Source organism: Anopheles maculipalpis, chromosome 3RL (genome assembly GCF_943734695.1).
Source record: "Anopheles maculipalpis chromosome 3RL, idAnoMacuDA_375_x, whole genome shotgun sequence".
NCBI lineage: Eukaryota > Metazoa > Arthropoda > Insecta > Diptera > Culicidae > Anopheles > Anopheles maculipalpis.
In genome coordinates this window covers 74,875,898-74,898,859 of record NC_064872.1, presented here as the reverse complement: position 1 = coordinate 74,898,859, position 22,962 = coordinate 74,875,898, and the positions used below count along the sequence as shown (strand labels likewise).

At 43.3% G+C, this 22,962-nt stretch overlaps 3 protein-coding genes across 4 annotated transcripts in view; all 3 read right to left on the bottom strand.

The window, feature by feature from the left end:
• The window catches only part of LOC126563640 (Krueppel-like factor 6), a 269,712-nt gene extending 254,833 nt beyond the window's left edge, over positions 1–14,879 (bottom strand). The window contains exon 1 of the mRNA XM_050220285.1: positions 14,769–14,879. Coding sequence (XP_050076242.1) covers positions 14,769–14,870 — 102 coding nt within the window. The 5' untranslated portion in view covers positions 14,871–14,879. The remainder of the gene's footprint in view (positions 1–14,768) is intronic.
• Positions 1–22,962, bottom strand: part of LOC126561821 (nucleolar GTP-binding protein 1) — a 331,194-nt gene that overhangs the window by 48,672 nt on the left and 259,560 nt on the right. The window lies entirely within an intron of this gene.
• The window catches only part of LOC126561936 (serine protease 53-like), a 291,346-nt gene that overhangs the window by 263,300 nt on the left and 5,084 nt on the right, over positions 1–22,962 (bottom strand). The window lies entirely within an intron of this gene.

Sequence of the window (22,962 nt, the reverse complement as noted above, 5' to 3'; positions counted from 1 at the left end):
ATGCTTCTTCCTAACGTACCCAAAGCGAGTAAAACCACAAAGGAAGGAAAAAATCGCTTACAAAACGGTACGTAAAATTCCCAAAATCCCCCTGTATCGTGGCAGTGCAGTACAAACTGTGTCCTTATGACAAAAGTAAACTCGCTCCGCGCTACAGACTACACACTCAGACTCGTCTATAAAAATAGGCATCATGTGTCGGGGGTGCTCGATTCCGCAACAGCAACAAGGATTCACTAGCTTCGTCCGTTTTGTTGTGGTAGAAAAATACCAACTTGCTCCAATAAATGAAACCCCTCCCAGCTCGATGGAGGAAATGGCAACTAGCAAGCGGCGGTCTGGCGGCAGCCTGTGGTTTTTTTTTACATTTTTCGCCCCCCAAACAGGCAGCCGGGCAAGCCAGTACAAGGGCAATTCCACTTTTACGAGGGTCTCTCACGAGAGACTAATTTCCTCGCCGTTTCTGTTTCGGCAGGCCCGCCAAACGGGATTTCCCTATACGGCGGCTCGATAAAAGTGCCCTGTGGTGGTGGATAGTGATATTTGAAACCAAGGGGTTGAGAGAACGACCCGCGCGACACCGACACGCGACCTTTTCTTCCCTTTGTTTTGAACTTTGCTAGTGCGCTCTGCGCGGTAAACCTTAAGATAGGACACCGGGTGCCGGGCTTACAGCGAGGTTAAAGAGCAAACTGTGTGTGTGTTCCTGTGTTCCTTTGCACAGCGAAAAGCCACCGTTTATTCCATAAAGTGAGGGAGGGGAAAAATTATGGTTGAACAAGGGGTTTGTAAGGATTTGTGCAGAAACACAACAAAGGACAAACGTTTAATACCTGTTGGGTTTGGTGTGATGGATTCGGTTTCCATGGTGTAGGAACAAATGAAACAGAATATAAAGCATATCAAATGACGCTCTTTTGAAGCCAAGTTTGCTTTTCTTCATCATACTGGTAACTCTGTTTTGATGTTTAAACTTCATTGCGCATCAAAGTCCAAAGTTTATCGTGCTTGGTTTTTTTCACTTTTACCTCTTTTCTAATTTCATTTTTTATTTTTTTCTTTCTTTATCTTCTTTTGCATTTGCTTTATCATTTTGTTCCCAATTTATTTCTTACATAAAATAACATATCAATGCCTTGTGTTTGGGATCTTCATATTCCATATTCCATACAAAAACCGGGAGACAGGCTAGAATAGAGCAAATACAGAGTCATCACAAAGCTGCATAACAACGACTTTTCTCTCTGATACAACAAGATCAGCTTGTCCTATTTGTCGAAAAAAATGTTATTTGCTATCAGCGAGCAAGCCCAAACGGAAAATCAGTCATTCGCAAGAACGCTACCAAGCGTCAAATCTTGGAGTAGATGGCGAAGCTGCAACTGCTCTGACAAGCTTGGCTAGAAATGACAATTACCAACATAACCTGTCAGTTGAAGGTGTAAGGAAAATGTTCAGAGCTCCTTTACTACTGCCATGTACTTGCGACAAGGTTTTCCAGCCTTTTTTTTTCAATCTGTTCAATCTGGTTGCGCAGATCCTCGGACAGCAATACGCCGATAACATAAACATCATTAAAGCTATCCTGTTTAGCAGCAGCTTGCCAAAAGGTTCGAACAAGCGGCACTGAGTTTCGGGTTGGATATTAACGACGCAAAGACCAACATTATGTCCAAAACGTCCAATACTTTGAGAGGAAGATGTTAAGAAGTGTTTTTGGTCCCTAATGTGTCGAAAGAAAATTGAGGAGCCACTACAATGACGAATTGTACGTTAGTACAGGCTCTGGAGGGCTGGTCATGTCATGAGAATGGCACCGGACAACCTAGCCCGTAAATTCTACAGAGGAGGCGTGATGGGCTCAGGTTGAGATGGAGCTCCAATGCTAAACCTTGAGCCATATCAACGATATCTGCAGCCTTTCTGCTCGAAGTGTAATGTTAATTCCCTCTTTCTTGCTGTTTGATATGAGCTTATGTTTTGTTTTCTTGTTTCGTATTTGTATCTTTTTTTTGAAACATTTTGTATATTTATTAAATTCTTGTTTTAAATCCCCCAATAATCAGAACTTTATCAGCTTTTGTGCTTATGTTCTTACTGCTGTTAACACTTTATTTAGCCCTTTATTTTACAGCACAAAATAAACGAGAAACAAATTTTATTTATTTTAATTAAAAGCTCAAACCACACCCATTACACCTTTGCTTTACGATCGCAATCGACGAAGGCAAGAATCTTGTTTTTGCGCAAATTAAACTTTTCGGCACAATTTCCCGCCGCAAACCAAAATGAACCCATTATCGTCTGTTTGAAGCACCTCATTTAATCCGAGGGTGAACCGCCAACCGGGAAGCACAAAAAGGATAGCGAAAAAGATTCATTGATGATTGAGTGCAATTGCGAGTCGTCCCTTCATCTCTTCGGTAAAACCCATTCCGGGCGAGAAAGTGCGTGAGCGAACGTGAAACTGTCCCGCAAATATTTTGATGTGTTTCTTAGCATATTTTTTTTCTCGGCGTGCGCGTATCGTTCAAAGAGGGTGTTCGATTTTAACCCACTTTTGGGTATGCTGAAAACACCTTCAACCCGTTACCATTACACTAAATTCTACATCCCATTACATCCCGATCATTGTTTTTTTTTCCTTCTCTCTTTTCGCGTGTTACACACCTTCGTAACACAACCATCCCGGAACCAACGTCCTTGTTACGCTAAGTAATAACAGTGGTGTAAAGCAGAAAGTTAACACACAAAAAAAAAAACACCAACACACAAAACGACGAGAAAATCAACTCCGGACGCCATTTCCGTTGTTGTCGAAGCTCATCTCTTATTTAACATATTTTGCCAAAAACCCTTTTTACTTTCTGCCTCTTTATTTTTTGTTTTTCGTGTACAAAATCGGTGTCGGAAGTTGTTGTCGAGGGGGGAAAAAAGGGAAGCAAATAAACAACACGAAATGCGCAAAAACGGGAACCCATCTTCTTGTCTGCTTTTTTCCTTCAATTTTCCTTTGGCGTAAAATATAATCCCAAAGATGTTACAATGCGTGCAAATTGAATAAAACAGAAACCCTCGATGAAAGAGACCCCCTGGCCGGAGAACGTAAATGTCGTCAACCAGCGCTGTGAAGATTTGTTACGGAGACTTACCACCAGACGAGCGCCCAAAAGAAGAAAAAAAGTCAACTAAAAGCCTTGAGTTTGATCTATCGAAAGGATATTCGCGTGCACTTCCGCTGGCACTCTCGCTCTCTCTCGCTCTCTCTGTTTCGTGTACAATGTTTTGATGACAACGGCCGACCAGACCAAACTCTGTAAGTGACACTCGGTAAGTGTTTTCGTTTCGGTCACACACCTTCACACCAAACCGAGCAAAAGCTCGAACGGACGATGTGACAAGTGGAGTGAATTTGTCCTCATTTTTTTTTTTTTTTTGGTTTCTGTTGTTGCTGCTGCTGTGTCTCGCACTCACCTTCCCGACTCGGTCCTTTCGGGACCTATCAAGGTCTTAAACGCTAGATCCCTTTACCTTACGCGGGGCGGGAAACGGAAAAACGAGCCCGAACCCGAAGGCGAGCAGAGAAAGATCGTTAAATATAATAAATCATCTCAATTGAATGTGGCTCTGTCCACGCATTTTTATTTGTTTGGCTTGCAGGCAAGTTTTTCATCGCTGTTTCTCATCCTTGGACATCCTTTTACTTTTGGGCACAGCCGTGTGTGGTGTTTAGATACGCAGCACGTACACACCTATCATTCCCACGTGCGTAGCAGTGCCCGGAAAGATGACGCACTTAGTCGACGGGATACGCACGCACGAAGGAGAAGATGAATCGAACATGAAAGTGGCCAACAGGCCCAAGAGAAAGTGTGGTTAAGAACGTGAAAAATGTGAGTCCGTGTGTGTCCATGGGTTCTACAAATGCGACACAGAGAGTTGGGCGTATTTTGATGCTCGTTTTTTTATTAATTACTTTCCCTTGGATGCTTTTTTTGTAATCTACAGCGGTTTCCAGTTTGAAAAGGAATCTGATATATTCATTAGGTAAATTCATAGATCGGCTTCCTGTTGGTTTTTTTAAAACAAACGGTTCAAACTCTTATTTATATCAATTCAAACAGTTATAAAACTCGAACTGGAATTGCGGGTTTATAAACACGACTTAAGTAACCCTGCACTTGGCACCGAATTCTCCTGCTCATCCCTATCTTCTTCTATTTTATTTAATGATGATCCGAAAGGCGGCCAGGCTGGGTTCGACAGATTCCAGCCTGATTACAACGACCAAATCCCTGTAGCCCTTTCCTGTCACGAGCTTAAGCTATCTCTCGACCCTCACCGCGTTCATTGCTCATTCTATTTTATTCTCGTCTCGTTCGAAACCCCGACCAAAACACCCAGCAAACAACGGGAACGCGTTACGTTACGCTGAATAATTATGACCCAATAGTACGAGGACTCGCATTAGCAACTTCTCGGCGGAACAAAAGCTTTGGTGGTGCTACTTCGCCGTTGTCTGGAAATAGAACGAAGAGCCGTTTTGTGAGCGAACTTCTTAAGTTCACTTAAGTGTGCAACACTCGTTCCCCGAAAAAACAAAAAAAAAAAACAGAAGAAGCGACACTACAGACACAATCGCTGCCAAACAGTCCCCGATGAGACGACAAACGACGTCTCCACGGAAAGATTGTCAACGTCTACGAGAGGGGGTGTGTTTCGAGACGCGTTCTCGTCAGCGTAAGGGAAAAACGGCAGCACGATTTGTCGGCCATCATGGCAGTTGTTTTGGTGCGAGGGCTCATGTTACATAACCTTGCCGATTGTGAGGTGCAGGACAATCCCTAACTCCTCCGTCGTTGGGTATGTTGTGTGTCCCCAAAAACTCAAATACAAAAACCTCTCGATCGAACCAGGCAGAAAACTAGGCCACCGTTGGTATACGTCGTACGAGGATGACGAGGCTGATGATTAAAAGTCTTCCGGCAAAACTGCGTAACTGACGGCAATCCTAACTGGATTGGGTTTGGTAGATTGAGCGGGACCATCCTCACCTTCCACGTCGCCTTCGGTGACATCCGAAAACGGAAGAAGTTTTACATTTTGGGCTGATATCACGAACCCAACGCCGGTTTGCGTAATCGGTAGGAAATTTCCCCGTAGGAGAAAGTTGTAGTTTTATTGATTGCCACTAACCGTCTTCAATCTTCACTCCACTGACACATAGAAACCCTCCATATCAAAGCCAAGAAAACCCTCCTCCCCCGACCCAGGCCCTGCCCAGCAGTGTAGGGACCGGAATCCTGACAAAATGAGCTTAGGAAAGGATTTGCTTCCCCGATCGGTTAGATCCGTTTATTTGCAATCGTTTATTTGTATACGTATGTGTGTGTGTGTGTGGTTTGTCCTCTGTCCTCTATCTTATGTGGTAGAAAACTAAGGAAATTAGCATTCATCTTCAGTCGACTGGAATGGGTAACGATGGGAAGGAAGGCCACACCACTGTTCCAAAGGATTTCGTGAGGTACGATGATTTAGAATCAAGAACCGCAACTACTGCTAGCCTTGGCACGCAAACCCATCGCTCAAACGAATTGTCCGGAAATGGGTAAATTCGAGCCACAAAACCCGGTAGACCACAAACCCTCGAAAACCGCGAACTTTCTTCCCCCTAAGCATTAGCCGTACCTGTTGTCCCTTTGCTGTACTGAAGGACAAGGCTTTCCTGTGGGACACCGGCATCGCTCGACTCGTTAGGTGGCAGCAAAAAAAAAATTAACAACTATTAATTCAATCAAACGATACCCGAGAGGAATTGGTGCTTGAGTGAGGATAAGCATTGGAAGTAATTAATAGAGCGAGAGGCTCACCTTCTAAAAAAAAACTGAAGGAACCACTGAATCGCCGAAACGGCCGGCAATAAATCTCGCAAAAAGGTGAGCTAAATATGCACAATAAAATTCTTTTGCTCAACTCCACCCTGGCGCGATACTCAACTTTTGGGGTGTGCTAAATGATGCATAATTTAACCATTTAGAACGTCTGCACTGAATTGACCCACCGCTATCATTTCGCGCCCTGTAAATGGCAATAAATGGATGGTTCGTTTTGAGTGGAAATTTCATTACCCTAAGGCCCTAACCGGTTCAAACACAAAAGAGTGTAGGAAAGTGGGGAATTTTTTTTTCTAAGTTTGAACCTTTTCTTTTTCTTCGCTTCACGACTTAACTAGGTCACGCTGGACATTGAATGGCTCCAAAGATTTGTTGATACGACGTAGTTGGATGCTCAATCCTCACTACGGAACTTCAACACCTTTAAATCAGCTGTTATCAAATATCAAAAGCCTAGTCGGTTAGTCTGTACGAAAAGTCCCGTCAAAAAAACCAGAAATTATGACACTACTTGCTTGTCTAACCACATCCAAATCCAGATTTCAGTCCATAACTTGAGTCCAGATTTCAGGACTTATGTAAAGAAAATCCAAAACTAGCAGAATCCTGGGACTGATGCCTCATATTAACTAAATAAAGAAAAGTTTGCTAAGAAAATTAGCCTTGTTCGCTGTCTTAGGCTGTACGGCTTTAAGCTAGTGATCCAAAATATTAAAACTCGCATTTTCGAGGAGAAAAATAGAAAGCAAAAATTCATCCCTTCTAGGCCCAAAATTCTGTCACCCTCCCGCACACAACTTACGGCGAAAACCGAAAACTCTGCTTTATCTGACCCCCTGGAAAAGGGAACAACTAGATGAGGAAAACTTTCCACCCCGCTTTTGTTCGTTGAATAAACTTCTGATTAGCTGTGATGGGTGGTCTGTGTCTGTGTGGTGTTTAAAAGAACAACTCCAAAAACCGACAACTACGACCAACATCTAAAGGATGGGCGAAAAGAAATTCGACTCAAGAAATTCGCTTGCCAAGAGAAAAAAAAGGTTTCAAAAAAATTCGCTCCCACTGATAAGGTACAATTGAATTTATTATAATCCACCATGGGTGGGTCACGGAGTTTTTCGCTTTGCCATGCGACAAACTGAATCCTTCTGTTCGGTGTGAAAAGAATATTAGCTATGAAGGAGCTGTGGTTAGGAACCGGAAAGCAAAAATAGGAGCGAAAGAGTTCCTCTCAAACCAAAAAAAAAAAAATCCGGGGAAATTCCGCAGTGATGGAAAAGCGTGAAAAATGACAAAGTAATTCCATTATCGGTGTACCAGCCGGGGAGCAAGCCTTCCTTCGGTTTGTGGTGGAACTTTTCTCTTCCCGGGTCGATCAAAACATGGGCTCGAGGTTGATAGCGGAAGGAAAAAACCTTCACTTCCTTGTGAATGATTTTCCCTTTTCCTCCCCGCAAACACACACATACACACTTCCTGGACACTGGTCGAGAAGATGAAAAAAGGGTGTGAATGAAATGGTATCGCTAATTTGGTGCAGGCCCATTATTTCGACCGAATTTTCTCAACCGATCATTTCCACCTAACCCCTGGCCGGGTTATGCGAGAGCGTAGGGAAGTAATGTTAAACCACACACACACACACACACACACACACACACACACACACACACACACACACACACACACACACACACACACACACACACACACACACACACACACACACACACACACACACACACACACACACACACACACACACACACACGTACAGCAATGGTGAAGCTGACGCGCTTCGTTAGCGAGTTTGACGGGTGGAAAACTTTAATTGAATTTCCACCATTCATTCATTTCGGTGGCAACTCTTCTCGCTTCACGAACGAGCGAAAGGTGTGATGCCAAACAACAACACACAAAAAAAAACCCCATTGGATGCTGATGAGAATGGTGAAAAACATTTCTTCTGCACGGTAGCTCACGATTTTATTCGGTATAAAAAAAAGCAGAATAAATTCTAGTAGCTTATTTTCTTTCCCTTTTTTTATCACCACAACCACCATTATCGTCCATCCGATTCGGTGTGTGGTTGACCGGAACAGGAAACAGATTTTCCTTATTGAATGAAGCTTTTTTTTTTTTGGGTAATTTGGTTGCCACTCACAATTGAAAAATTTTTAACCAATTTTACAACAGAAAGCAGCAGAAGAAAAATGGGACACGAAAATGGTAAAACTTGCTTCGGCACCAAAAACTTTGTTTCCCACTAGCGAAAAGAAAAGTAATAAAAGAGCTACCACCTCGTTTTCTTATCAACTTCAGTGAGACCTCAGAGAAACAAACAAGAAAAAAACACACACACAGATGACAGAACCGAAAGAAAAGTCTGTAAATCAACCACAGGATTTTGGTTCATGTTTTGAACGGTCCCACTGTGGGAAAATCCGATCACCTACCCCTCTGATCAAACCGGTCGGTTCAAGAGAAAAGCCACACACACAAAAAATACGATCAAAACTTATCGACCAATTATATTTGGTGGTGAAAAATTCTTTCCCCGTCTCGCACAGGAGGAGAAATTAAGCGTTTTGATATCTTTTCAAACTGGCAAGCAGGTTTTTGGTCTTGTTTGCTCGATTTGAAATTGGCCCAAAAATTTCCCCACAACTGTGTGAGGCTCTGGCGCAGGATGAAAATCCAATCACAAAACCAATACACACACACACACACACACACTAAGCGACAATCTACCAGCGTCACGTAATGGGGCGCTGCAAGCAACCAACAATTTTCCACCGTCCAACAGCCATATTTTCCCGCGCAACACAAACACGACCGAGACCAGATTGCGTAATGAAAAATTATGATAATCACAGGAGCGGCCCTAAATTTATGTACTCTAATCGAACCATTGTTTACACGCTGCCTGTTGGAGCAGCGCGCGCCGCCAACCAATATTCAATAACGCTCCACCAATGGGCCGCCCGACCACCGCCGGGGAGGCGATCCGTTGCAGTGATGAAAACCTACCCAGCGTAAGACTACGTGTCGCTCTTTTCTTTTGCCACCCCCATCCTAAAACCTCCACGTCCCCATTGCAAAACCAATTTTCCTCCCGTCCTGCGAAATCAACTTACCCGGTATGCCCGGAAAGATAAGGACGAAAAACACAAGAAACAAATAAAAGCCTGCCGGGAAAATAAACCAAACTCGGGGAGCCGTTGCCACCGCAACGGACGACAGCATTTCGTTTAGCGCAGCCGGCAATGAAGTGACCAGAGGATCGCACCACGCGAGCTTTCGCCGTACTCCCAATCCGCATGGCAACATGGTACGAAAACATCCGCACCCGAGGATACACGCATCAGCACGGCGGGCAAGGTGACATTTACTTGCTTGAGCTGGAGTTTTTCGCAAGGGAGATTTTCTTTTCGGCCTGTAAGAGGACTTTCTTCCAGCGATTGGGTTCTTGTGGATAAACGTAGGCAGCGTAACAAGAAGAGTGATGAAGGAATTTTTTTTATCAAAAAAAGGAAGAAAAACGTCTGTGCTGCCTCCTTGTTTGGTAGTTCACTAGAGATGGGAAAGTATGAATGGACCTGGTGGAACGGTTACGCCTCTTTTTTGGAGGTTCATAAAAATTTGCTCTCCAGTTCCGTTCTGTTCCAAGACCGTACAAATGATCATTTATAAAACAACGCTTTAAATGGTTTTCTTAAGTTCCAATGAATAATGGTTTTAAATATCGTTTCTAAGTTCCTTACAGCGTTCGCTTCAAATATCGTTCCTATCGATCGATGGTCGAACGGCAACGATTTAAACGATATTCGCTAATATAAAAAGGAGAAGAAGTTCCCCGACTTAAAATAGCTATGTATGGGGTCAATGGTGGTCAAAGCCAATTTTCTAAATATTTGTTTTGACGTGTCGAGGCTAAATATCTGCTAGCTCTCCACATAAGCTGATAATTAAAATCAGCCTGCACTAAAGTTTGACTTAGGCTGGTTAAAATCTTTTAGAATGTCAGGTTTAATTCACCTTACATCCCTATCATGGAAAAGTTCTTTATAATGAGACTCGTACATTGAAACTACAAAGTAAAGCGCTGGAATTTGACCATCAACACCAACCACCAACACGTAAAGAATACTCTGGACAGTTTGTCCTGTAAAGTTATAGTTTTCTATTAAATTATAACATATAACTTTAAATTACTCTTGCCTCGATCAAGCCATAATAGATCATTACTTTAATAGATTATCTACCAGCTTTAAAAACCTGTTAAAACCGTTCCGATCCGCTTTCATCGGACTCTATTCCCATCACCAGCGCAAACGCTGGTTGCGAACGGTTGCCGGAGTGTAAGAATGTGTATTAGCTACGGCCTCGTTTGTCTGTCCCGGCTGCTTTTTTTGTTTGGTGTGCGTTCCTTGGGCTTTCCTACCAACTCCCACCCACCCGCGGGGGTGGCGGGAAAATTTCCCTTGTCGCGCGCGCGCGCGCGCTTTATTCCACGGATTTACGGTGCCGTGTGACTGCCGATGAACCATAACCGGGAGCAGTTGACGTGCGTTGGCAGGGTGTGGCAAGGAAGGAACGAAAAACGCTGGCGGGAACACAGAACACACAAAGTAAACAGCAAAAGAGAGACCCTACAAAAATATTAAGGCAATACAATATTTTCCTTAAAAATAGACTGCAGTAAGACCTGCCGGGTGGTGGATATCGCGTCCTTTCCTGGGAGGTGGTGTAAGGCCCCACCATGCACAGGGGGGGGGGGGGGGGGGGGAGCGGGATTTGGGTGGCGAGGAGCAAGGCAAAAATATTACCTCAGTTAAGGAAGCCGCGCGTTTGCAAGGTGCCGTGCGATGGTGGAGATGTAACGAAAGGAAAAGCAAGACACGCAGCAAACACGCGGGAAAACCCTTAACGAGCACGAACAGCCACACACACCAGCCCCGGTTGGGGGAGCTTTAGAAAAGTGAGCGGAAAACGGCGTACATTCACTGTACTGCAGGCAGTCTTTTGCTGCAGGAAAACCGTCGCGGATTTTCTTCTTTTGCTACTTGGGTGGTGGAGGGAGGGAAGGGGGGATTTAGTGGCGGGGGTATTGGGGTAGCAAATTTCGTTTGTATACGGCGCGTATATCCGTGCTAGATTTGATCGTATCAACATTAAAGCGTGGTTAGGCAAGGGGAAATAGGCGGATATGTTGAGGGAAAATCCTGTAGCAGACCTCTGCAACCTTTTCAACATGCACGGGAGTTGTTCGGGAGAGGTGGGACGGGGGGTAAGGGGCCGGGGGAGGTGGGAGAGGAGTTATTGGGTAGGCGGTGGAAAATGGAGGGAAAAGCGAGTTAAGCGAAGGCAACGGAACAAGCACCGTTCGAAATGATATTAGCTCTCCCGCTTTCATTCGCATGTGTGTGTCTGCATTGGGGGCACATTTTCCCAAACCGAGCCAAGCAATAGCAGGTCCTTTAAAAGGGCACACAACAACAGCGCCACTCTCTTTGCTTTCGCCAATTTTTTCGTACGCGATTTTCCGCGTGCTGCGCTGCTGTTTGATTTGCTGTTGGTGTTCGGAGAGGAAAACAACGGTAGAATCCAGCGTGGGAAAGAGAGAGAAAGAGGACATTTTTTCTGCGTGTTTTCACCCAAAAGCAGCCGTGACCGTCCCCACGACGCTGGACAGAAAATTATGGCTTGTTTAAGAAAAGCGCAGGTTTCTCCTCGGTTTGTTTTCCTTCACCGGGGCGTGTGTGTGTGTAGGTGCTTTGCTTTGACAGCCAGCTCGGCGTCTTTCTGGAGGGCAAAGCAGCTGTAAAAATAGAGTCACCCACAGCTGGAAAGCGTCAGGATAGTTCCATACACATGCACAGTCTATTGCCTCTCGCTACGAGACCGTCGCGCACACACACCACCGCAGGATACCGTACCTATGGTTACATTCATGCCAATTTCCCAGCCGCGTCGTCTGCATTGGACCCCCATCGGTGGTGGAATTGAAGAGGGATTTTTCGCAACAAGATTTTCCTGCCATCTTTTATGACTAAACCATGTTGTCGCTACCGACAACGATGATGATGATGATGCGGAGAGGATGACGATGATGGTGGTTTACTTTCTGATCGACTTCCGGTTACTTTTGGATGGTTTCCAGCCATCCAAGAGCGTAAGAAGAAACTGCGAGCAAGATAGCGAGAAGCATTTCTTCGCGTCGGAGGCGAAAAAAAGTGCGAAACCGTGAAGATGGCGTAACGCGCTTTTCCGGAACCTCGACCGCCCAACCAACGCCAAGGATTCCGGGCGGTTCGCTTCCGATTCCGGTTGCTCTCCGTAATGCTTTAGTTCACTGATTGTTTTTCCTTTTTGTTGTGTGCGTTGGGTACAGAATATCCTTCTCAAAGCACCTATGGGAAAAAAACGACCAGTAAGAAAGATTTTCCCATCTTCCAAGACGCTCTTGCCGATGGTTTTGCTTTGCTGATAAACGCATGTACACTGTCGGCTGGGGGTGAGCTAATGTCCAGAAAAAGGAAAAGGTAAAAACTGAACCTAATACACCAAGCACGCAAGGAGCCAGCACCATCCGGCTGGGGCGATCCTCACCCACAGGCCACAACGCTAATGCGGTGCGGACAGGTACATTTACCTACACGTCATTAGCACAGCATGGTGTGTAAGACATTCCACGGTGTAGGCTAACAGCAAGGCAAGGAGGGAAAAGCGAGGTGGAGTCTCAGAGAAGGAAAATATTTCTTTAAGATGCTCCGGATGGGGCTCACAACGCCTTCCTATCTCTCCTGTTTTGCGCCAATGTTTCGTAGGTCGTTTAAGGAATGTTTTGTACGGTGAAGCTGCTACCCGGCACCGTACAAGATGTATGATTATTGAACAAAACACAAGAAGCACACTTAAAGCGCTAGCCTTGATGGAGCTAGCTTTTTGGGATGAAGTTGTTTAAGAGATTACTTAAATTGGCGAAGTTTTTCCACCTTACAGGGAACATTAGGAATTAATGAGCTTCCTTGAGGCGATACGTGAAGAACATATTAGAAGCTTGATAGCAAATAATTCTGTAAGAATATCGAGAATGTAAGTAATCAAATGGAAGTTTTGAAATACAATGATTTTAATGGTTCTTCTCTTAAAGGTTCTCCTATTTCGACATCCCTTGCTATCCATCAAGGACTCTGGGAAATTCAAAGATTTGGTGTCTTATTTCTTCAGCATGCTTCGGGGACAAATGTCTGTAGAACTGCCTGAAACCTGAAGAATATAAAAGGACATTGATATGGAGATATTAATGGATAAGACATCAATATGTGAACAGCTGATATTCAGCAAGAGCTTAAGATCCAGGTGAAATGCATATATGCAACCAAGAGCGCATCCCCAGGACATCATGGCCGCATAATAAAGTTGATGCAGACTAGCAGACGACTGGAATAGCTTATGCCCTGACAAAATAAGTTCTGAGCTTATATTAAAAGCGAGAACTTAGCAATTAAACTCTTAGAAGAATGAGAGCTATCGAGCAAATATAATAGTTGAAGATAAGCATTATATCAAAGACTACAAATCAATTCATTTGGTACTTTGGTCCTTACAGGTCCTTATAATCACCCCCAAACTTTACAATTAAACAATTCATTTTTTTACAGCAAAGAAAAAGAATCAGTTCATTGCCAGAGCTGAACAATTATCAACTACTATCATTACCTGGATGAGGGTTACAGTTTCGGTTTACTTCCAAATGGAATTCTCAACAGTCACCAGTTCTCTCTTTAACATCGCCTTAATTTCCATCTTTTGGAATATATTTTAAATCCCTTAAAAAGTAGTAATGGTTTATTGCAAATCTAATACTCTTATGCTGATTCAACATAAGCGGCATTTCGTCTAGAAAGAGAGTGTAAAACCCGCATAGTAATGCTCAACTATCGAATAACAATTTGATTGGTGATTAGGCCGATCAATATTTGATACAATCTCATACAATTCTATATCTTAACCCGCTGTAAACCATTTGCTCACACCAAACATCATTCTGTTTGCTCATCGTGAGGTCATACGAAACGGTTTTGCAACGGACCCTTTACCCTCCCCCTCCCGTCACGGTGATGGAATGCCACCGGTAACAGGAACGGGTGATGAGTAAATCTGCCTTCGGTTTCGATTTCCGGCCGTGCGATTCACCATCGGCTCCGGGTGGTCACACAGTTTTTTTTTCCTCCCCCTTATTGCTGCACTGCACCATCCGGCCACTCGAGAAGGTCCGATATTTTGGGACGGTTCGTTCGCTCTTGCCTTCTGGAAAATGTCTTCAGTTGTTCGAGGAAGCGGGGCAGGAGAACCCGAGATCATAAACAATATTTGACCTCACGGTGTGCAACCGCCGGCGGATGTTCCTGGAGGGAGGGACACGCGCCGATGGTGGTACGCTACTCGAATTTCAAGTGTCGAATTTTTGGTGCGGTTATGATGAGCATTCATTTTCTCACGATTTTCACAAAAAACGTTAAGAAAAAAAAACCCTCTTGAACCTTAAACTCTAACATTCTATCAAGAAAAGTTCTCATGCAGAAAATCATCAAGAGTTTTTCATCACCCAGTTTTTAAACCCCTACATGACATCATCAACCTCCCCTGGCAATCATCAAACATTGCGTCTGCAATGTCAATTTACCCGTAAAGTTGACTCAGTAATGCTACACAATCACTGATAAGATGACATTAAACGCTGCAGAAAGGAATCGCTTATGTCGCTGATAAGCTTTCCGCTTCTGTCAAGCAACGGTTGGCTTTAGTCGTCCAAACGGAACAGCAAATTAGACCACCAGAAGCTTCTAATTTCTCATCGGCACGTACCTGTTGCCATTGATCCTCGAAGGACGACTCGGACGAGAAGCATCCCGTCTCGTGGATGATCTGCAGCTCCCGGAAAATGCTTCCACTCGGCAGTATATCCATCGTTGGGCGTTCTTGGTAGTAAGTTGATCCTAGATCGGGAAAACCTGGACGCAAATTCGCAGTCGAAGCTCACAACACTCGGCTACACTTTCACCTAAGCTAGCCGACTCATACACTATATGGCACACGTGTACCCACTAGAAAACACTGGCGGCCCAGCAGGGCCTGCTAAACTGCTAATAATACTATGATTCTTCAGCTACTTTCTAGGTCGAGCACGGAATTTTTTTTTTCGCTTTTATTAAACACTTTTCTTCCCACAACAATTATAACAACGATCGAAATAAATAGATTGCCCTCACTGACACATACGGAACACACACACACACTCACATGCACAGGAAATGCACACTAAACAGCCGCAAACATAAGCTCACGCGGGGTTAAGCGACCGATTAAAACCACCAGCAGGGCTCGAGGACAAAAATCGACGATTAATAATGCTTTAATCTGCTTGCAACGCGCACCGTTTTTGTTTCCAGCACCCGAATCTAGCTTTTTCCTTTGACGTAAGAAAAATGGAAACTCGTGACTGCTTAATTTGCCGCTTTGTTTACATCTGCACACGTTGGCGCCCAGTTGACTTCACACATCGCAGGCAAAACACTCACACATTCGAGCGAAAGAGAGAAGTAAAACAATCACACAAGCACAGGAAGGAAATGCTGCTCGATTTTCACACAGGGCGTGGAAAAACTTTTCCACATTTCGATCACCCGGTTGGTTTTTTTTCCTTTTCTTTTCACGTTAGTAGGCAAACTTTTTTTTCCTTTTTGCAGAGGTTAAGATTCTTCGTTTGCTGATTTCAACGCTTTATCATATGGCACAAGCTCACCAGATTGGCACAGCACACACACACACACACACACTGGCGCAAATTCACCAGACACCAGATATCCACTTGTGGGAGAATTGAAAACGATCACTTCAAACTTTTCCTTCCCGGTTTTAGTATCGGTTTACCAGCATATCTGCATACAACACATGTTTCTTTCCGTTGCGAACCATTTTACCGTTACAAAAATACGCACGCACGCACACTTTACGAATATAAAAAAAACCCACACTTCCGCTAGGCCATCGGCCCCCTTGCATCCGCAAAGATCCTCAACAAGAATTCGGCAAGCTGAAGTTTGAATTTGGAGATTGCATACCAGAATTCACCATGAATGCGAATCGGGACTAAGCACTGGACAACGGTAGCATCGTGTTAATATTACTTTTAATTTCACTACCTTTTGCTTGCTTTGCACACTTCAATAAATTTGCAATGGCGACCTGTTTTGTTGATTAAAACACTTTCCCACAGATTCCACTTTTTTGTTTCTTTCACTTCTTCACAGGCTAGTTTATCTGCTTGCAGCTACAATACTCGGTTTGATAGAGAAGCTTTTCCTTGAGGGATTTGTACTTAGCCACCTCAAGGATGCATGGATGTAGAACACGTGTTCGCACTGTTCAAATCTTCTCCCCAAAGCGTTCACTTTTACTTCCGATGTGTGCGAGCTGAAACGAAGCAAAAGAACAAATCATTAGAACGGATAGATCCACCAAACGTTTCCAGTGACAAGAGCAGTCCACTTAAATCAGTTGATCGACAACTTATCCTAACCAGCTGACAAGACTCTTTCTCCCTGTCTATCCCTCCATCACTGACAGCTCCATATCACAACTGAAACCTAGTCAAACAAAGCATCCGACAACACCGAATGGTTTGTCTTTCTTCGCCCGTTTGCTCTCGTGTGTGTGTGTGTGTGTCCACCGAATGGAGCATCCCAACAATTCCAGCACCCTTCGGGGGTAAAGAATTGCCGTGTTCTATTTCTGGCACTCGGCAGCGGGACGGTCCAAAAATGTGTGAAGCTCCAAACGAAAGAAGAAGTTAAAAACCGAGCGTCCCCGACGAACGTCCCTAGTGGCGGAAATGATTATTTATCATGGAATGCACACACCACCAACGCACCAACGAATTGTGTGTTGCGTTAGGAACCGGGACTAGCAAGGGGTCCCGGCAGTCAACACAATCAAATCCGAGACTCCGATTCTCACACGAGGGCGCGCGCGCGCTCGCACCAGCTAGATGATTGTATCTAATCGACTTGCGGCCATTACTAACCCTGGTGAAAGAGAAAGTGATCTTGACCCTTCTTCACGGGCACAGCGGCAGAACACTTCGATCCCCAAAACGGAACATCACGGCGTGGGGATAGACGATGCATTGAACATACAACACAAAATTATGCACACACGCACGAACTTGCACTATATTCATTAAACCACAATGCACCGGAAACGACGACGCGGAGGACGCTCTCTTTAGCGTGTTTTAGCGTGTTGAAAAAAAATAACGCGAATGCGATTGGAACGCGGAGCCTAGGCAGAACGTGGTGACTCGCACCGGCTGCTGAAAAAAAACTAAAATCGCCGCTGACATCACGCTGACGCTGAGGGCCCCTGTCGCATGGCTTGGGTTTTTGTTTGGACCGGTCAAGCCGCAAACACCAGCAAAGCACAAGCGTGTAGCGAAGAGAGCGGAGAGCGCCGATGCAAGAGGCTTGCACACATCTGTGAGGGTTGGCTGGAAAGTCGTTGGCCTCTCGATGCAAGATGGAAGCGCATTTCGTTGCGTGGTGTAATTTTGATAGTTTGAGCAAATATTTTTTGTAGTGCTGATTTCCTTTCAAATCTTATATGTGCTTTTCTAGGCTCCTTTTGCGAAGAAAGAACAAAAAATAACAAAATTTACTAATTTACAAATGGTTACAAAATAAATTCAAAAATAATGACTCATGACTCCCATGGTTTCAGTGCGACTTATGCAACAATAAAACGAAAAATTTCACTACGACTGTTTGACGATGTATTAAAATCATAGACAGAGAAAGAAATCGTTAAAGCTGCGTGGCATAGCCGGGATTGATTCATTTACCGCATCGTTGTTATTGAACTATTCCTCGTGAATAAGATTGTTCGGTTTTGCGCTGCTTCGTAGTAAATGAAGGTTGATTTTCGTATAATCAATGTAAGCTAGAGTCCCCTTCTCCCACTGACTGAATTGTTTTTTGAGTGCTCCCAGACAGGCCGAGATCGCAGCTGAGAAATGAAGGTGCTAAAAATGACAACCGATCTTGTGTCACAGCTGCAGTGGTGAAAGCAATCCTTCGTTAATCTTTGAAATTTTCGTTCAATCAATGGAATTTTGCATTGTCTCTTTTCAATCAGTTGAATAAGTAGAAATAAATAGAAGATAACATCAAAACATAATTTACAAACATACAAATACTCTTACAGAAAAAGAAAAAAATTCACAAAATGTTCACATTTCTCAGCTGCAGGCTACCTTTCCTGCAAGTGAGAAAATAAACACAGGCAGTATTGCCAATTCCGTTCAAAACCGGTAGTCTTTTTTCACACCTTTATTTCTTAATTTCGTGTTTGTCTGGGAGCACTCATTAGCGAATTTGTGCTGGGAATAGCTTAGCTAAAGACGATTTTTTATAGATTCTAAGCCTAGCATAGAGTTCTGTATGGCATATTTGATTTAGTGGGTTACCTGAGGAGTCGTTAGCATGTATATATATTTAAGAACACTTTCTTTACGGTAATCATTACACGGACATAACGCAATACACCAGAATTCAAAAAAAAGTCCGACATGATCGGGGAAGAAATAGTTAACCTAAAACCTGTCTACAAAATGTTAGCCTCAATAAAAACTAAGGTATAGCTAAACTAAGAAATAAATCCGGAATATGGTAGATCAATCATTAGTCCTTAAAAATTTGCCTCGCAGCATTTATTTTAACAAAGCCCTTGGTTTAATGTCGTTGCAAACGGCATTTTGCTGCCAAAGTTCTATTTAAGTTTTAGTTTTGCTTTATTATCTCCACAAATGTATCTCAACAACAAGAGTAAGCAGATCAACAGAGTTTCCGTGTAATATTGTTACCCCAAGCCCATGCCCAACTAGAAGCAGTCTAAGTCAATCCATAACCCAAGTAACTTCTGAACCATACCTCACATTACTCTTTGTTATTCTTTCTCACCTCTCTCGCTTCTGACTCTTGTTTTTTCGTTTATTTTTCCAAACAGTTCGATCCAGCGGCATGCATGCACGCACCGTACGATCGAACAGGTCCATACGCCGTACGTAGGTGTGTGCGTGTGACCGAGCATCGACGCTCTTTTTCTACCTCTCGCGCAGCGCTAAAGCGAGACGAACGATAACAAAAGGGAATTTAAAGAGAAAACAAAATATTCCCCCTTTTAACCCAGTGCTTCTCAAGCGGTGTTTGATGATCGAAGAAGTTGGAAGCGTCCCTGTAACAGGTTGATCTGTTCTTTGGTCTGTTTTCTAGACTGGAATAGAGAATAAAAATGCAGCGCTGTCTAGGCGTTATCGGTCTGAAATAGCTTAAGATTCTCTGCCACCACAAATAGAATGGAATGTAGAAGAATGGACCAAATCCGGTGGTAAAAAACAAGACAACGGGTTTGTGCAAGTGATAGCGTGCGCGGGTTGAAATTTACTCTACGCTGCGCGTCGCTTTTGATAACAAATTGCGCTAACGTGCAGTTAAGTCGTTAGGGACAGCAAATAAAACACCGCTTAGTATTGGTTGCTGCTATTTACATACTTTTTTAAAGCTTATTTTGGGACACCCGCTTTTTTTTCTTATTGCAAACATTCTACCCAGCTTTAATCTATCGCCATTTTACGAGTTTTAATTTCCGATTGCTGTCGAGTCTTCGTTTGAACTTTAAAGACAAGGCGTATCTCTATCGCTCGTAGATTAGATAATGCCAGATTTGTAGAAGAAAAACGCGAAACAAAACTACTGCTCAATCAGTCAAAAGAGCAAGAAATCGATCGACGTGTGTGATGAGATTTTTATGGCCACGTTTAACGTTTATCGCAACTCGTTAAAGAGGAAAGTAATGGCCGATTTGGTGAGGAGGATGGAGATGGATTTTTTTTTTGGATGGGTGACTTATATCTACATTTAATCCGTTGTGCGTCGCCATTTAAAATTGAGAGGAAATATTTTCAAAAACAAAAATCATTCTAACGAGCAGTGATGATGCATTTTCCAACTTTTCTCCCGTAATAAAAAATTCCCTTTTCCTCCCCCCAACATCGTCACCACAATGATGATGGTTCATTGTGCGCCTTTTTCTACCTTCTTCAAATCTGACTTCAAATCTGGCCACCCAGGCCGTTCAGCTGCAGCGGAAGCCACCACAACGACCTGCTCCACACAATAAAACAAAAAAAAAAGCCCGGGAAAAATCGTAACCGTTTTCCTGGTTGCCCAAAAACCAAAACAAAGAAGTAATGATTCCCGGCAGCTCCCGAACGGGCATGGAGGGAAAATTGGTACGATTTTTCCCCATTCGTTTTACGTAGCCATTAAAATGGTTGGTGAATTTCGGGGGTTACGGTTGAGTTGTGTTCGTGAAAAACTGATGTACAAAGGGGGGAGCGAAGTGGAGCCACAGACATGGAAACGAAACGGGGAAGAACACATTCAGGCGTCCCTACATCAAAAACGTCATAGACACGGTTACGCACAGGCTTTTAAGTTTTTCTAGGGTTTTTTGTTCCCTCCTGTATGAAGCGAGGACTCCTATAAAGTTGTTTTGTTCGGGGTGTTAAAGGGGATGACGCTGGGATGCTATTCCCCCCCCCCCCCCCCCCCCCAAAAAAAAAAACGACGCAGACACTTGGAACATCCGACTCTTAAACAGCGCCCATGCAATGACCCCTATCGCTGCGAACTGATGACGTAGCACATAATTTGCCAGCCATTTGTCGCGCCAGAAGTCTGACCGAAGGGGTGAGATTTTCTGTTAAAGTAAGGGGGAATCGAACAAGCTTCCAATCCATTATCAAGCACCCACTATGCAGCTCCACTGCTACACTACACATTACACACACACACGCACTCACACATGGGCCTCAACGGTAGAGGAACTGTTTGTACATATTAACTAAACATTCTCCACACAGCGCTGAGCGAGAGAAGGCTGTGAATGTGATTTGACTTTTTAATTAGTTTAACGCGTTCTAGGGGTCCTAAGACTAGACTACACAATCGCGGTGCTGCCACGGAGCTGATCACCCGACTGAGCAGGAAGACACGAGGTTTAGGTTCAATAACTAAACAACGGTTGAAGCCGTTTTCTTGCCATGGCGGAAGCTATCCGTCTTTACGCGTGAGGTTTGAAATGGCGAGTCGAAGGTTTGTTTAAAATGGCCGTTTTTTTTTTAGCATTGGTTGCGGCTTTCCTTGCAATGCAACACTCGCGTTCGAATGCAGACCCTCCTCCCAATACCTCTGTCATCCGGTTTCGGATGGTGAGGTAGGTTGTGTGTTGCAAAGAACAAAAAAGGCACACTTTTCTTCCAGCTGTGATCTATTTCCAGGCCACGAAACGAATAAGGGGCGCAGCTATTTTTAAAAGCACGGGTTGAGATTTTGGATACTTTCGTTTTAAAAATGAGATCACTGCACAGCATGGTTTCTGGCACTGGGGTTAGACAAGGTTTATGGGGGTTTTTTTATCTTTCTGTTTTTAGTTGCAAAAAACCCCTCCATGTATGACTGAAGGATCAATAAATTTACAATCCGTCTTAACTCTATGCCAGACGGTTTCGTTTTGTTTTATCATAAAAAACGACTCATTTTTCCCTCTTTGATGATATAACCTTCCGGGAATATCGTACATTACGGGATTTCTGATAGGTTGCCATCGGAAGGGATTATTTTTGGAACCAAATTTTCTAAGCAATTTGTATCTGTCGTGCGATCATTTTTTTACAAGTCATGTCTTTTTTTGTTGTAAATCACAGTAAAGGTTTAATAAGTATTTTATAGGAACCGAGTCTTAAGCAGAGCTGAGTAATTTTTTTAGACTAAAGAAAAACGACTTCATCTGATAAATAACTGGAAGATATCTGGAGATATTTGATAATTCATACAAAATATGGCGGAGAGCCATCAGACTCAAAGATAAATAAATTTATAAAAACTCTTACACTCAAACACTGCAATTGAAACTTAACAATTATTTACAATTTCAACAATTTCATGTAGACAATTTTGATAAACTATTTTTACCAATCAAATTAAAGAGCTTCAAGGTTTAGAGCAATTCTTATCGATAAATAAGTAATTATTTTTGAATTAAATTTTTGAATAATAACAATTTGTTTGTTTTTTAAAGAAAAACCTAGAACCTCGACTTTATGATTCATGGTCTTCATTTGATAAACAAGCTTTCAATCAGATAACCATCCTAATATTTCTATACGTGATGCTTACAAGACATCCAATCAAGGGAGAATCAAAACAGATACTTCAAAAAATTTTAAGGTTTAGAAGCTGTGCCGTAATAATTAAAAAAATAAAAAACATTCAAAAAATCTCATAATAAAGTTTTTAAAGTAGAATTAAATAAATATATTAAACCAAATTTTCACTAAAATCACTATCCTTTGGCTTTCTTTCAGCACTACTTCACCAACACTTTTAGCTGCTTTTTCCAACACCAAATCTCTTCCTTAGAAAAAGGCAACAATCACTTCACAACAGTCGCAAAGCACAACGCGCGGATGCTGCCGATGCTCCTGCAAGCATCATCGGTAACTTACTTTTAATGCCCAGTTTTGCTGGAACGATGCATTTCATCACGCTTCCGTACCGTAACCGCACAGCAAAAACCGGAAAGACGAGCTGTAGTTTTCCGCCTGTCTATACCGGAAACCGGAACAAACAGCACTCAACACAACAAAGCTCAACGCACACACAAACATATGTAAACGCTTTTATACAGCTGCTCGTGATAGCAAATGGGATGCCCAAGTGAAACAGGCGAATTTGATTCGATTCCAGGACGCACCAGAACACGGCACAAACACTCACAAACACACGTGCACGAAAGCCACATACATAAAATCACGTACACACAGACACACACAAACACGCGTGTACACGTGTATTACACCGTGTGGTGCAGTGTGTGCCTGAAGAAGCCTGTAGTATCACACCCCACCCACCCAAAGCGGAGCGGGCGCGTAAAAGTCCACACA